The sequence below is a fragment of the Ixodes scapularis genome, unplaced genomic scaffold (assembly GCF_016920785.2).
Source record: "Ixodes scapularis isolate PalLabHiFi unplaced genomic scaffold, ASM1692078v2 PGA_scaffold5__190_contigs__length_132052651, whole genome shotgun sequence".
In the NCBI taxonomy this organism is placed as follows: domain Eukaryota; kingdom Metazoa; phylum Arthropoda; class Arachnida; order Ixodida; family Ixodidae; genus Ixodes; species Ixodes scapularis.
In genome coordinates, this window is record NW_024609880.1 from 124284999 (window position 1) to 124301751 (window position 16753).

The 16753-nt window shown below is 50.6% G+C and overlaps 1 protein-coding gene across 1 annotated transcript in view; it reads right to left on the bottom strand.

Moving 5' to 3' along the window:
• Nucleotides 1-16753, bottom strand: part of LOC8025299 (cyclin-dependent kinase 12) — a 45057-nt gene that overhangs the window by 7109 nt on the left and 21195 nt on the right. Inside the window, 5 exon segments of the mRNA XM_029977185.4 lie at nucleotides 7424-7750; nucleotides 11227-11728; nucleotides 12959-13116; nucleotides 13851-14089; nucleotides 14919-15245. Of these exon segments, the coding sequence (XP_029833045.3) occupies nucleotides 7424-7750; nucleotides 11227-11728; nucleotides 12959-13116; nucleotides 13851-14089; nucleotides 14919-15245 (1553 nt within the window).

The following is a 16753-nucleotide window of genomic DNA, read 5'->3' on the forward strand; positions in this document are numbered from 1 at the left end:
ATAGGAAGTCGACTCGCCCAGTTCCGACTCGGCTAAGAACGTGACAGTTCGTCCGGTATCCTGTGTAAAAATTAAGACGAATGGCTCTCCGATGGGTCCCTGCTGTAACCAAAATATTAAAATATTTTGGTTACAGCAGATTCATTTTCTCCTGTTCACCATTTTCAAAATTAACGCTTTTGGTGCGCCTGCGTATCCACTCGGGGAGTTTGGTACTATATGGGCATCTCAAAATACACTTTACACACAAAATGGCCCGCAAAATTTAGATCCTTGGTGCAACAAGTAGGAATATTCCTGAAATACGTGTTTTACTGGTCACATTTATGCAACAAAATTTTAGACCCGAACTACCCCTGCAGAAAAAAAAAAGATTCGCTTTTTTGTACTGGTAGTTTAGTCTTGCAATATGTTTGCAAAAATGTGGCCAGTAAAACACGTATTCAGAGAAATTTCTACTGGATGCGTCAAACCGCTGAAGTTTCCGGGTCATTCTTTTGCGGAGCGTCTCATTTGGGGACACCAGGTAGTTAGCTGTCACAATGTCCGTGTCCGTTTGTTTATGTCCTTGTCCCTTTTTCTCCAGTCTCGGGTTTACCAAAATGCTCGGTAAAGGCTCCGACTGCTGCAGGTGACCCTTATGGGGAGAACCCACGGAACAAATAAAACAAGGACCTTCTCCTCCTCTCCCCCCCGCCCCCCCCGCAGCCTCCCCCCCCCCCCCCTTTTTTTTTGAGCCACATTCCGGGTCTGCCCCCCCCGGGAAAATGGAAACTCTACGCCGCTGCCTGACGCAGTGATCGAACACTGGACCCAGCCGAAGTGGCCGAATGCTTGACGCAGTGCCGAGTCTGCCTTCGACCTCACTGTGATGACGCGATTCTAGTGCACAGGCTTCGATTGCTCTGGCGTTCATTCAGCTCCCCAAATAACTCAAATAACAAAGAACTGGTGCTAACGATGCTATCACTAGGTCACCCATTGGTCGTATTCTCCATTAAAAAAATGAGCTCCTGGACGCACCAGTGTAACCAGATCACCATCAAATGTACCAGCTCCAACGCGCTGTCCAAAAACGAGTCCGCACGGGGTGTGGGCAAGTGTCTACGCGCAAGTCCGTGGATAAACTATTTTGACAAACCGACGGAGAACAGCAACGTCTTGAGGTTCGCAGTAAGCACACGTCACAACCATCGTTTCTGCGCCTTCCTGATCCCCAAGTTCACAGAAGTTCACCTTGCAAGGAGGGTTATCCACCCTCCTAGCAGGGTGGATAACAAAAATCAAGACGATTTAAATTACTGCTTAAATCGCGATCAAAATCAGACCAGCGGGCAAACAGAACTTCTCCCGCAAAAAGAATTCAGAAAAAGAAGTTTGTTACCGTTTGTCTATTATTTGATGCTTTCTATGTGCGTCCGTTTTGTATTGAAATAATAAAGATTTATATTAAGTTGAACACGTGCAAAAAGTATTGCACTTCTGAGAAAATAGGATCACTGACCTATTTTACGTTCCACTTCTTTCGTCAGTAACAGAACCTCCTATTGCAAGCAAATCAAAACGTAAAAAAAAAAAAAAAAAAGTAATGTATTTTGGGCAACATGAGCGAGAAATAAAGTTGTTTTTGCCTGGATGGCTGGGGTTACATCAATAAAAAGTAATCAATCAGACTACTTTAAATTTACGAGAATTCTATCTTCGGCATTATCAGTGATCGGATAAGTCGGTTCCTCATCACTCAAGGGCACTAGGCAAGCGTACAGGGAAGGAAGACCCTGCAGCTTATAAAGTTTTTCATATTTGCATATCCCATTGACATAGCATATTCAATCTTTAAGCGCCTTCTCCCCGTTCTCGCACGCGAAGTCCTGAGGGTAGCTTCTCTTTTATAAAACATTCAAAAATAAGCCTGTCGAGCGTAGCCTGTCGAGCGAGCGAAATAAGAGTAAGGTATCTGAAAAGCGGCGTTAGTTCAAGGCGAGCAGCCGACACCAGCAACCGTGCTTTAGTCACAACCGTCGGTGTCCGAAGCCAGCCGACCGTCGAGCGTAGGCGACGCAAAAATTCCGTCTCAGAATCTCCTCCCCGAGTCCGTCTTTTCCAGAGCTGTTCTATGTTTTGAATGTCAAAGCCCATTACGTGTCCCATGTCCCATTACGGGAAAAGGCGTCGTCGGCGTTGTGTCCGAAAGATAATAAAAATACGTCATCCAGCACGCGCCACTCAAGATCAAAGCGGACGCGCCTCAGAAATAAAGCACAAAGCACAGCAATGCAGAGGCTTCGTCACGAAAGCCGTGAAGCCGGCGGGGGCACCGCACCTGCGCGGTGGGAGAGCGTGATGTCAGCGCCGAATGCAAAAGGTGCGCTTCAGACCACCCGGGTTCGTTGCTTCGTGCGACGAACTGCGAGGCGGCCGCCTCACAGTCCATCGCACGTGTAGGAATGCTTCCGCATTCCTACACGTAAGCAGTCTCAAGTGTCCTCCAGTATTTTTTTTTTTTTTTTTTTTTTTTTTTTTATGCCCCGCTAGCCCGACCCAAGGCCTTACCACCGGCGCCGGTTGTACTCTGCAGTAAGCAGACGACGTGCCGAGGAGTCGACCCATCACGACCTCTTTCAACCACCAGAGATCCTTCGTGACGCGGACGCGAAGTCACGCGGACGCGGACCTCGAGGTCAGTCGAAAATGCTACGAGTGATCACGGACAGGATCAGAACGTGAGGGAGGAGTCTCGGCTGTCTCGCCTCCGGCTTGGGCGTCTCGTAACCCGCGGCTTGCACGTGCAGCCAAAGCAGGGCAGAAGACAACGAGCGCGTGCTGGAGGTCGGGCATTCCAAAGGATGCCCTGCCGTTCTCGCCTTGCCAGCGGCTATTTTTTTTTTTTTTTTTTTTTATACACGATTACACGCGCGAGAAAATATGCCAGACGTCTCCAAACAGGAGCCGACAGCGCGTCCATTCGGGACTGGAACCTTTTCGGCCGTGAACGCGACAATGCCAACGTTTGGGAAGGCAACCAGTCGCATCTGCGCCCAAAAACAAACGAGAAAAAAAAAAAAAAAAAAAAGAGCTACATTTTTGTGTCACTAGTCCGCAGTGCAGGCGAAGGCAACGCCAGGCGGAGAAAGGGCGACCACTAGGAAGGCGGGACGGGAGAAGAGGGAGAGCACTAGGAACGTTAGAGAGATTTCTTTACTTCTCCCCAGCCTTTCTGGTGCTTGCTTTCTCCCCTCGCCTGGCGTTGCCTTCGCCTGTACTGCGTGCAACGCTATGCCAATGACAAGAGAGAGAGAGAAAGCTTGATAGTTAATGATCGAACCATTTTTTGTCCACTGGCCTGTGAAACCCAATCTGACCACGAGCAGTAGCTCTCTTCTCCGCATTATCGGACACCGCGCCTGCGTCCACAACCCAGCGATATTTCGCTGGGCTGTGTCGGTATTTCGGAAGCATTCGAAACACCGTCACAAGCCAAAAAAAAAAAAAAAAAAGACTTGGGGCTTGATGCGGGCAACGCTCCGAGAATTAGTATATTAAGCTGGGATTCGGACTCCTGTGCAGCAAAGGCAGCTCGCCATATACATAGCAGGGATGTAACTATGCCCTCGGAACTGGATCCACCAGCACCTTGGCAGAAATCACTCCCAACGAAATGCGCAGACGCCTGAACGTGGACTCGAGTTCGACACTCCAGGTGACAATGGTCGAGAACACCGGCCCAGATGGGCCCACACACTATTAGTAGACATGCACGTAACCATCGAATGCTTCTGCATTGGGGAAAGATGTGTAGCGCTCGGGCGCAGATTTGTTAATTATTCTACACGGAAAACGGCAAACTAATAAGTGTTTTTCCACAGCATACAATGGGATTTGTCAAGCCATTCGTTATTCTTGTAGCCACCTTCATTTCCCGGGTATTTTGTCCGCAGTACTGTGCTTGAGATTCCCTAGGCCAATTCATTATGTGCTCGCGCAATGCCACAAAACCTTTAAAAAAAAAAGTGCTTTAATTTTTTGAAGCTTGTGCACAAAGATTGCAGACAATAAACTTCTACTCCCCTTCAGTACCTTTGTTTTTCTTCTTTTACTTTTTGAACTTTACCTAGTTGATAAGGTAACGAAGCATTAATGCGTTTACCTAGGGATGGTATTGACCATCACATCTCACCTTGCACAGGGTTCCAGCGATGGTAGCAAATACAAAAAAAAAAGCGAAGAAAAAAAAAAAAGGAAAAAACAAGGCGAAGTTGACACCCTAATGTTTGAGCATACGAGCAGTCCGAGAGTTCAATGGCGGCACACTGATGGTGTCTGTACAAAATTCCAGTTAGCATTGTGCTGCATGTCCGATGTGTGTTAGGACGTGTTCAAGGTCGGTGTAGCCGTGTGTCGAGTGGCGGCGTCTGTTCCGACACCCAGTTCAAAGCACTTGGGAACACAAAGAAACCATCACACAGGCATTAAAGCTGAATAGAAAACATTATTTTGAGACAAGACCATGCCAACACATCTTTTCTGATGGAGAATGCCTCAAGAAATGATTTCTCTCTTGGTTTGCAAAGGGTTACAACCTTTCTTTACACCAGATCAAATCATCCCATAGCCGTATCTTGTACACCCTCCCTCTGCAGCTGTTTGTATAGAGCCTTGCTCCTGAAACGAATAGTGGCACAACTATTAAAAAAATGGGAAGCATTTTGAAGGGGAGGAAAGCTAGTGATTCACGTGAAAATTTTCACTTCATCATCCAACAAACATGGTGGGTGATTTCCAAAGTCTCACCCGTGTGTCACCAGTCAATGCACGTCAAGGGCATTTCTAAGGATCAAGGTATGCTTGCGAACGAGATGGCTGTAAGCATTACACGGCTACTGTACTAGGGGGTAATTTCGTGCATGCCATGATTTGACCAAAGCTTTACGGGAAATTCTGCTGATGATTTGAAGCGACGTGAAGGTGCTCCATACTCGTGCAGGAAATGCTAGCTTAAGCATATATAAAAAGAGGAGAAAAAAAAAGCCCTTCAAATTTAAACTTGAACTTCCAATTAAAGGATTGTTTAGCGACCTAGGAAAGATCACAGTACACAAGCTAAAGGATTGCATTATGGGAGAGAACAGGAGAAAACCACAAAGGAAATGCCACCTCAAAAGAATGCAAGCGATTCCATAAATCTTTGCACCAAGGTAACCTTCTGAACAAAGACACCACTAAATCGTAATTTACTTTCCCTTTTGTGCAGCTTCTTCCATCGCATATTTCACCATGCAAACGCAAACAAATACACCCAGTGCTAACAAACAAAAAGAAACGGCAAAACATTGTTATTCTTTTGGACATTCATTTCCCTAGGCGCAGGCTACCTCGCACGCTAAGAGAGTCACAGGACACACCGACAACCGTTCTTCGGGCTCAAAGGATGAAATGCAGCGCTTACCTATAGGACACCCGGCCAACGCAAAGACAACCGAAGGACACAAATATCTCCTCGCCGCTCCAAACGCTCGTTGTCGTCGTCGTCGTCATTGCCGCAAACAAAGTCTCGTCCAACACCCGCCGTCCTCCACAGATCCACAAGTGGCGCGGGGAGAGCACACGACACGCCGCCACCGTCCTTTCCGGAGTTACTATCGGCACATTGAAAACTAGGCCGCAGTCGCCGGTGACTTCCGCGGAGGACTCGATGGCGCCGAGGATGACGGGCTTGTTCCGGGAGCGCAGGTGAGCCGAAAAGCGGCGTCCAAACTCTCCGGGTGGCTGAAAGGTGTCAAGACGTCGGTGGTGCCCCGCTGTGCTCTCTTTTCCTAACACTTCTGGACCCTGCCCTCGTCCACGCTACAATCCTGGCTCCGTCTCTCGCTTCGAGCTTGCGCCGCCTTCTTGGCAAGAACGTAAATGCGTAGTCTATGTTTACGGCGATGTTGTGCCGCCGTTTCCACCAAGTGCTTTGAAACTGGAAAGGTGTGCGCAAATGTGCGGTTGTTTACGACGTTCGTGGCTTGTGAAGCAGGGTGACTTTAGGACGCGCCGATACCGCCCGGGCCAAAAATGGATGGTGTACGGTGTACTCGCGTTTCTTTTAAATGCCAAATAAAAGGAGTGACGTCCTGTGCATTTTTTGTTTTTGGTCAGGTTTTACTCAGAAAACAGTTACACAGAGCAATGGCCACTGGCCACGCTTTGGCCTTGCAACACGCGTCGAGGCAAACAACTTTACGTCAACCGGCAGGCCGTGTCACTGGCACGTGCCAGTTTCTTTTCCAACTCGGTCTCCTCTTCTCCTTCGAGTTGGGGACACAGCAGTCGAGTTCACACACACCAATCCCCGCAAAAGCTCTCACGCCCCTCAGAGAGGCAAGATTCACACCTACCGCTTTTTGATCCGGCAAAGACAGACTCCTCCCACAATTTAGATAGAGAAAACAGTCCCTTAGGTTCGGGCAAGTTTCGGTACATACATATTTACAGCACAAATTTATATATATTCTAAAAAAAATCTTAAAAAAAAAAAAGAAAAGTGAAGGCCACCTTGCCTTCCAAAGAACATAAGGCTCGCAGGGTCGTCTCTTGCGGCAGAAACCGGGCCTCCGAAATCCTTCCCCTGGAAGGGCAGCTTTTCCCTTAGCGTCGAGTAATGTGCAAAGAGGCAAGGGCATTCACCTAAAGTCAGAGGATCACATCACGTAGCAAAAGCATCCCCGCTTGCAGGGCCCGTAGAAAGGACGACCACCTTCACCCTTCCCCGCTTCGAGAGAGAAAGAAAAAATGCTACACACAGTCCCGAAAGAATATGGCCCACGAAACGGGCAAGGAGCCAAGATGCCCGAAAGAGATGCGACCCGTCCCATTACGGCGAGGAATTACGGCGGCTCCACGAAGGCTACGGTTTCAGTTGGTCCGCTCGAGACGCGGGGTCGGTACCTCCCGAACAAACGGAAAGAACCGACGCCGCAACCCGGGCGCTACAGGCGGTGGGCCCCGCCCCCCTGGAAGTGCTGCAGCATTGGGGGATGGCGCCCCGCAAAGGGGGGTCCGTGCTCCCCGTACCCTCCCTCCATGGCCGCCGGCATCGCGTAGCCCTCCATCTCGAGGTGGGGCGGGGGGGGCGACACGGGCCCCCTCCTCGCGTCCCCCCGCGCTCCCCGGGGGGCCGGGGGGATTCTCAGGAGCCCCAGCCTCCTCGCCGCGTCGGAGGGACTCTCCAAGAGGGGCCTCCTGCTCGCCTCCCCGGGCTGCGGCGGCGAGAAGGCGTAGTAGTTGTGGTGCTCCAGGGCAAACGCCCGGCTAGGCAACCCCCCGTCCCCAAAGCGCGCGTCCCCCTCGGGGGACTCTGAGCAAGGCGGTGGCGGCCCCGGCGCAAAGCCCTGCTGCTGGTGGTGGTGGCGTGAATGGGACGGCGGCGGCACTGGGATACCTGAGTGGCCGGGCTTCTTCACCCGAAAGCCCTGCGCTTCCAGCAGTTGGGCCAGGGCTGCCTTGACGCCCGACGTTGTGTAGTTGGGGGGGTGCGGCCCCCCGCCCGGCGGGGGTGCCGCCAGGGGCTCAAACGGGGGCGGGCTCTCTTCGGGCCCCCGGTGCAACGGGGGGCCCTCCGTCCTTGATGGGACGATGCTGGGAGCCGGGGGGGACGGGGGACGCGCACCGGCGTCGGGCCTCCGCTGGGCGCTCCTCGAGTGGGGCTCGGGCTGGAGCGGTCCCCCCGGAGGGTAGTGTCCGGGGCTGGCCGAGGGTCGCCGGGTTTCTGCGCAAGACGAAGGCGCGGCGGTTAGCCTCTTTGGGCGTGTCTTTTCATCTCACAATGCCACGCAGGCGCAGGTTTCGGTCCAAACGTCACTCTGGAAGGTCATGGTCACCCTTAAGAACCGTAAGAATGAGATGGTGACACTGGACGCCAACAAGTGTTTCAACGCCGAGGTACGCATCTCTGGGGCGAGATGGAGTAAATTTTGGGACACGGCCATGTTTGGATCCTTGGGTCTCAAGGGTTCCTTTTTTTTTTTTTCAAAAAGTTCCAGTCAGAAAAATTAACTCAACGGCACAACAACCGGGCTACCACAACATAAATGTGCCACTTCTGAGAAGCGCGTCAATGATTAGGTACCAGAGAATCTTCAAGGCTGGCAAACAAAAGCTCTTTATTACGCAAACGACCTGGGACTCTTAGTACGAAAGAGAGATACAGCAAGGATACATTTCAACTTTCCTCAAGCTCGTCGTTGCAACCAGCCACCGATTTTAGTTTTGTTTCTATAGTCGGTTACAGGTTAAGAAGGTAGCGGCAAATGCCCCTCAAATGCCCCTCAAAGGGAATCGGATACCCTCCGCACCTCCGCATCAAATAGCGTCCCACCGTTTCCGTGACATCGCGGCCAACGCGCGAGGAGGGTCTTGCCTTTCTGTACATATTTGCTTTATCTTTCGACTTTGACTTAGCATTGTGGAAGCCACGAGAGGGAGATTAGAGTTCCACCCACCGACGGAAACAGTACGACCTTCGGGGATTAGCTTCCCCCCCCCCCCGATGGATACAAAGGCTGCTTTCAGGGGCTCGGTTCCTTCTCCGATGAATACAAAGGTCGCTTTCTTAAAAAGTGGGATCGGAGACAAGTGGGAATCCATTGAAGCGGAACAAGGAGCGTTTCCAGTGAACTCTTCTTTCGACTGCGGAGGGATTTGAAACGGGCGCATCACACTTGTGGGAGGAGCTTCTCCTACCTTCTTGACTTGTAACCGACTATAGAAGTTATTCAATACGAGATGCAAGTTCCCTATATTAACTTTCACTAGAGATGACGTCAACTCCCAGCATCTTCTTGCAACTGGCTTTTTCTGCCACACCCCGCGTTTCTGATCTTCCTGGGGTTTAACGATTGTGGAAAGCGCTCTTCAATGACACAACTCCTTTTCCATTATAGGAATAAGAAAATAAAAAGAAAACAAATAAAAGATTTCTGGCTCCAACAAAAAGACTGTGGAATCATGACTCAGCATGCATGCCATCATGCTCTATCCAAATGTAATAAAACATGTAAAAAAAAAAAAAAACAGGAACAAAGCAGTACTTGCCTGGACCAGCGGAGGTAGAAAGAACCTTCAGATTGAGATGTCAACCTCTGAAGACGTGCTTTATGCACCGCCAGAGATCAAACTAACAAGTACATCATGGCAACCGTCGGAGAATCAGAAGGAACTGTATGGAAACACTCGCGAAAAGTTTGCGTGGTAAAGGAATGAGACACGGCTGCCAGTGTCACCAATCGCAACATACAGTCGCAGATGGGAGGAAAATGGCAAAAGGGAGCTTTTGTAGACCCTTCCACTCGCTCGACGACTGAATCACATCCTTTTCACTTACTCCACAAGTGGCACCACTTGTGATGCCACTTGTCCCGGCATGAGTCCCGGTAATGTGGGACTCGTAGATCTAGAGTATGATCACGTGCTGCAAGTCTAGTACGAAACCTTCACGCAATGTCTTCAAGAAGGACCTTTTGGTGACCCGGATGGCCCACCAGTTCACCGTTGAGCGACGAGTCTCGCGACCTCGTTGCTGACAATCCCATTTCCAGAATTTCATGGCCGTCTTTCTTTTCTTTCTTTGATCCAAACTTAACATTGAGTGCACAAATAAATTGTCCTGATATGAACGCAGAGTTAAATGGAGATGCGCCTTGTCCACAGCCTCAAGAAGTGACCCCCCCCCGAATATGCCAGCTCTGAATGGCGTCACAATGATAGCTTGCAAGAATTGTGCGAATGACTTTAGATCATCTGCACCGCACTCGATTCCTTTTCAAGCAACACCACACGAGTTAATTCGAATCGCAAAGGGCTTACGTCGTCGAAACAATACATGTTCAGGCTTGCAGCATACAGTTTTGTATTTATTGTTTATAGGAAACTACATATGTACTTCTATTGGTTACGGAGTGCAACGATCTAGTTAGAAGGACAGTGGTGGTTTATAGGTTGAGATATGTCCCATTTTTATCCTGTCAGTGGCTACAAAACGAGCAAGTGCCCATGTCTGTACAAGTACCCAGCAAATACTTTACTAGGGGAATACAAGACACTTTCCTCATTTGCATTAGACAGAACGACAGCCGCACCGAATCCTCCCCTGGTGGAGTGACCAGGCGATGCCTCCGCACGTGGTGCGGTTGACGGGGATGTGAAGACTGTACTGCAGCCACCGTCAAGCGTGTTTCCGCGGTTCTTCGTTGTAATCTTTTCCAATGTATTATCGGGGAGTGTCCTGTATTCCCCTAGTCAAGTATTTGTACCCACTATTAACTTCTATAGGTCATGGAGATTGTGCAAAGTAAACGTCAGTACTCACTTCCCAAGAAGAGCTGTCAAGCCATCGTCAACCCCGACAGAGAAATAAAAAAAAACAGCCTTTTTCCTTTTACGAACTTACAACCCTAAACCACCCATGCCCTTCCTTTTCTTTCTTATGGTGCTTAAAACCCACCAACGCACTAAAACAGGAATTAAAAAAAAATAAAAAACGGTCCTTGATATGCATGGTACAACTGCCAAGTGACTTGTCTGCACCTGTACAACGATACTTTTGCTTCCTTGTTCGGCTCTTCATCCTAGAGACAAAGCTGCAAAGCACTTCACGTGACTGGCTGAGTGTCAGACATTTTGGAAGGCACCAGATGTTCATGTCCATCGTTAAGTATAAGTCAAAATTCCCTCGTGCGTCCGCCTGAGCCTATGTTCAGTAGAGAATGTACGTTTCTTTATGTGTATCGTGATAATGCTCAAGATGTCCGCCGCAGGCTGCCATTGTATCCACTTGATCGAAGATGAAGCCAACAGGACACGTCGACCAGACCCCTATTATACTCCGTTCACCCCTAAGCTGACAGCACGGCATTAGCTACGTGCTTGCCGAATCAATCAATCGCCTCCCCTTCACCACCTGACCTCGTTCCCTGTACGTGGATGTTGGCAGGGGCACGAGCAAGCGGCAAAAGAGCGACGCACGACTGGTATAGCGAGCACTCAGCTTCCGCCGCACTGTGAACTTACGTGTGATTGGAGTATAGGTTCTAGAGTCTCATAATGCACCAAACGCTGCCCTCCTGGTCGACCCGTGATGAGTCTCAATGTACCGGCCTTCTCACGCAAGTAGTCCCTAACGAACAGGCAACTAACCGCAGCTAGCACCGACTAGCTCTAGCAAAACGAAAAACTGCCTCAACTCACCCATGGGCTGCGGTAGGAGAGGGGGCGGTCCCTCTTTCCACTTCGCCATCCGCGTGGGAGACTCCAGAGGTAGGCCCGGCCTCCTCTGTCCGGCCAACTGCTGCTGCTGAGGCGGTGGCGGCGGCTGCTGCTGTGGTTGTTGCGGCTGCTGCAACCTCTGAGGTTGCATCTGATGCTGGGGATGAGCAGGCTGTTGCTGCAGCTGCTGCAGCTGTTGCCCGTGCGGTGGCGGTGGTTGCGAGTACCTCGACGAACGCGGCGCCATCTCTTCGGGGTTGCTGTTGGCGCCGCCGCTGTTGTTGTTGCTGCCCCCCACGGCGGCGAGGGGGTCAGGCGGCTCCGGCGGCTGGGCGGCCTCCTTGGTGGCGGCGACCATGTTTGCCGCCGTCTGCTGACGGTACTGGTGGCTCGCCATCTGCACCTTCTGGGCCTGCTTGGCAGCTGCCGCCAGCAGCAGCTGCATGTTCAGGTTCTCCAGAAGCTGCCGGGTGGACGTGTCCACCTGCAAGCCGCGCAGTGCCTCTGCCGTGTCAGGGCCCGTCACGCGCCGCACAAAACCGGTCACTCCAGAAAACTTGAGGCAAAGGAGGTACGGAAATGAGTAGCGGCTAGTTCGCAACGCCGCGAAAGGAAAGTGGTAGCAGAAATATTCTTCTGAACAGGCCCTATCCCAAAGTGCCCGTTTACGTTGCCTCGAAATGTCACTTCGAAAATTTCCAGTTATTTGATGGGTCTCAAACCAAGGGTCTCAAACACGCGGCCCTCGGGCAACCGGCTACGAGCCCTGGCTTCCATATCTCGAAGGCTAGAAATAAAGTGTGCCGTAGGGATCTCTTTTCACCGATTCATTTTCGCTCGAAAAGTAGCTCCGCTCGTTTAACATATTCACATAGTTTATACTTATCTGTGTTCATTTGCCCTTTATTCGCTTTATTTTTCTTGCTTTCAAGCCGCTTTTTGCAATGTACAACAATTCCGCAAACTCTCGATCAGCAGCAGCAACTGCCAAAGATGGAGCTACAAGCTCAAGATTCCCGCCTTCAAAAAAAGAAAAAAAATTGTCATTAAAAGACAAGTTTTTGTTCGGAGTGTTGTAATAAAAATCGTAAAGAAAGCGAGAACTGCCAAATTAACCGATTGTTTTCTTAGAGACACATTGACCTTGGTTAATTCCCGAGTGAATTGAGCAATGGGAACGACAGTGTAGTACTTGCTCTCTTTTTCTTATTAAAAATGACAGCATGTTGGCAGGGCAGTCTCATTTTTAATGTTGTTATCACATCAGGTTGCAGCCCCAGAGTAGTCATATAAACAAATAAAATCTAAAGGTGTCACTGACAAAACTGCAAGTTTACAAAAATCACAAATAAACCAACAGGTCTCTTCCCTGTGAAATGTCTAAAACTTCCACCCTCTCCCCCCCTTCCCGTTTTACGTTGGCCCTCAACCTTTCTGGTGTGGGCTATCGGCCCCCATTCACAAGTTCGAGACCACTGACCTATACCATATTAAATTATTCAAATAGTACTAGAGTTGTAATGTCTCCCTCTATCAAGCAAGCTCGCTTCTGCAATCGCTTATGACACAGACAACTCTGGTCACGGTTGCAGGTCGTGGCAAACTTCGTGCCAAGTAACAATCTTTCTGCTGCAGCACAACACTGTTTATCCCTCAACCCAGCCACAAGAAACGAGTGGATGGTCCAGTCCCTGCAGTGTGAACTGCCACCCACCTTAATGTTAAGTAGCTGGGCCAGCTGGGCAATGCTCAGCGTCTCGTGCTTCTGGAAGGCAGCCGTGATTGTGTTCAGGTTCGTCTGCAGCTGCTGACTGTTCACACCCGACGCAGCGTTGCTCTCCGGACCGTCGGCCAACTTGGAACTTTCCGCTTCTGGAAAGCGACACGCCCCCTTTTTCAGTCGGCTGCAACGTACCGCATCACCTCTGCGTGTGCTTTATCTTTATCAAAGAGCAGGCAAACATCTTCTATAGGGTTCGATCGAGAAAATCAAACCTGGTTTTTCGGCCGGAATAGATAAGCCATACATCGCAGCAAGCTCAAACTCTGTTAGAATGTGACACTAGTGGTGATGATAAAATGCCACAGCTTCAGCACATGATATTACCTCGATCAAAAGATACTACAGAAAAACAAACTCCTCTATGAACAGACATTTACCTAAGAGAAACTTTCATCGAAGCAAAATTAAAGAAAACGGTATCGCCTTTCTAAGTGGCTGGTTTTTTTTCACCGAAATAAACGCTACAGGCACCCACAATCTCCAATTCCGGTTTGATGAATATTAGGCTAAGATGGTTGTTAGCTCATTGAAAAATTGTGTTTTTCTTTTGTATCCTTCGATTCAGGTAAAGTCATATGCTCAAGCTTTTGCACTTTATCACCACCACTAGCGTCACATTCTCACGGAGCTTCAGCTTTCTGCTATACATAGTTTATTCTGGAAAGCGACACACAAGGATTCACAAGGAAGAGAAAACAACGTATGGGAAGAAAAAAATGCTCTACGGTTCACTTTCCGGTCCATTTTCCGAGAGGGTCTCCTTTCCGGTTCGATCCTGACCGGACGAGCCGAAAGATGGTAGCCGAGACCGGAAGGCACTCACCGTCCCGCTCGGAGGCCGGGCCGGAGGGCCTGCCCCCCGAGCCCTCGCCGTCCTGCGGGGGCGGGAGGGTGGCTGGCTGGCTGTTGCCCCCAGAGCTGCCCCCTCTGGCCCCCAGGTTCATGGGCAGGCCCTGGGAGGGCAGGGGGCCTCCCGAAGAGGCCGCCATGTCCTGCTCCAGCCGCAGCTGCCGCCGCCTCCGCTTGGACCACATCTCGTGGCAGTCCTGCCAGTGGGGCAGGCTGCAAGAGCACAAGGGAACGCGCTCAAAACAATGGCCAGCAAGTACGGCACCACTAACCCAAGGCACCCACACCCCCAATGCAGATTTAGAGTTTGCGTCTGTGCCTTTTCCCGATGGTATTAAGAAGCGCATAAAAAGGACGAGGGCAAATGCGACACAAACGACATAAACCAGTGCCTGTCCGTGTCTTCTTCGTCCCAGTCTTTTTGGCAGTTTTTAATACCACCGAAATCGTGAACCGACTGGCTTTACCCAAAGTTTTGATTCTGTGTTTTCTCCGTTTGAAGGGTAATTCAGATAGCCCCGTTTTTTTGCATCAAGTTACGAAAGCTTACGTCTGCTTACGTCACACGTCACCAGGGGCATCTGTGCTACGTGAACCAGCCTTTACTCTTAAACCCAGCAGTGGAAAGGGCAGGCTGTATTTTCCAATAACAAACGCATACATTAGGCCGCTTCTCTCACGTCTCATCTGCCGCTGGGATTCAAACGAAGACGTGCTGCTCCGCTACAATCTAAACTTTTGGCAAATTCTGTCGATTGAGGAGACATGACTCGGCTCCGACCACCCCAATTCGACGAGGGGGAGACGCAACGTCCCACATTTGCATGCAAGTTCAGATACTGATCAATCTCATCTTACGACTCCGCTAGGCTTTGCACCTCTGCAAACGAGTCAACCCTCTGACGGTTGAGTCTTTCCCGAAAATGGCGATGCCTCCCGTGTCGAGTGCGGGCGGGCACTTCCAAACGCATAATCGCTGCCAAAGTGTCGAGCTCAAAGGGGCAGGTTGTTGCCACATTGCCACACTGTTGCGGACACTCACTCAGGGGGCGGCATGCGCTCGGGGCGCACGGGCGCCAGCCAGGGTCCCCGGAGGGCGGCCTCGGCCGTGATCCTGCGCTCGGGGTCCAGCTCGAGCATCTGGTCCAGCAGGTCCAGGGCGTGGGGGGGCAGGAAGGAGAAGTCCTCCCTCAGGCGCCGCCGGTGCTGCTTCTTGGGCCGGAAGGTGGCCCAGTGGGGCAGCTGGATGACCCGGGGCCACACGGCCGGGCATGGGGTGCCACACACCCGACTGATCGACTCGAGCTGCGCCATCTCCTGGCTCGCCTGGAACACCGGCTTACGGGTGAACAGCTCGCCCAGGATGCACCTGGGGGGGAGCGACGCCGGGGGCCTTCCGTCAGAAACACCGCCTGTCTTCTCTCTTTCTGTCGAGCAACCCTAGGGAGGCTGCATGCGGTCAAGCATTAGGCTCGTTTCATTTCACTGCACCAGTCCGCGTCAGTCCAAAAAGGTGCTGGGCAATGTACTTCCGGTGTCTGTCCCTTTAAAGGGGGCGATGCCACTATTTTTGGACTTTGGCCAATTAACTGTGGGAATTAACCTGTGTCGCACGTGAAACAAAAAACAGAAAACCCTTCTTTCTTGCGCTAGTTTTAATGTATTAGCATTAGGACGCTCAATTTGAGGACACCCGGTGGTGTCTTTTGTTTTGTCAGTTGTCGCATACAACGCTCCCACTGGTCCGAAGCGCTGATGTGAGCACGCGTCAACCTCCCCCTCTCTCCCCGGCACTGACAACTGACAGACACTGCCAGGTCTTCGTCAAAGCGAGCCCTTTCATTTTCAGCAGTCACGCGCACAGCTGGCACAGAGCAAGAGAGGAGGAGGTACCACCTTCTAGATAACAAAGCCGTAATGCTTAATGAGATGGCTTAATCATAGGAGGCCAACAATGGACACAGATTTGAAACGACTGCTGCATCAGTGCTCGGCTTTGAGTTAAGTTTGCACTCAACATTGATGCAATTGTCGTGTCCAAATTGTGCCCAGCGTTGGTTTTCTCTGATGACGCCATCTCACTCAGCACTACGTCTTTGCTATCTAAGACGTGTTGCACCGCGGCGTGGTGGAATGTGGCCGTGCTCAGTTGCCAGTCTGCCGTCGCGGTTGTTCTTCGGTCCGAGATTCCGTAGTAGCGGTACCATTGATATGGATGCAGTTCCTTCCACGAGTGGTGTGGACATGGTTCTTTTCACAAGTGATATGGACGACCGTATCCAAGGGCGTCGACATACTCTGACAGGCAGAGTACAAAAAGGGGGCAAAAAAATTACGGGAAGATCCATTGGTGGATTTTTGGGCAATCTATTAGCATGAACGTTGGGAAATGCCTCACATGTCCTCCTTGGGAAAACGCTAACACTGACCTTGTAACGAGGTCAAAAAGAGGCAGCAAAAAATACAGGAAGCATAAGAGAAAGTCAAGAGAAAAAAAGTGATGAGGGACGCGTGTGGCATTTCCAAGGGCCATGCTAACGCATTCCCGAAGGATCCACCAACAGAACTTCCTGTAATTTTTATTTTAGAAAAATGAAACAAATCGAAGGTCAAAGTACCCTCAACTCTCACGACGTCTTTCGAGTAATGTCTCTGGGGGACCACCTGCTTTTCCATTAAGCTCTGTCTTCAGAGCCCCCAACCTATTCCTCCATGACTGCCAACTTTTCAAGGATTAGCGTCGCCAGAGGTCACAGTGAGTGATCAACACAAAAGACGATTCGCCACGGGACTGACGGCGAGTGCGGCAGTGGAGGGGAACAGGTTTTGTTGACCTCCGCGTGTCCCTACAATGCGCCACCGTAGTTCAAGTAACTG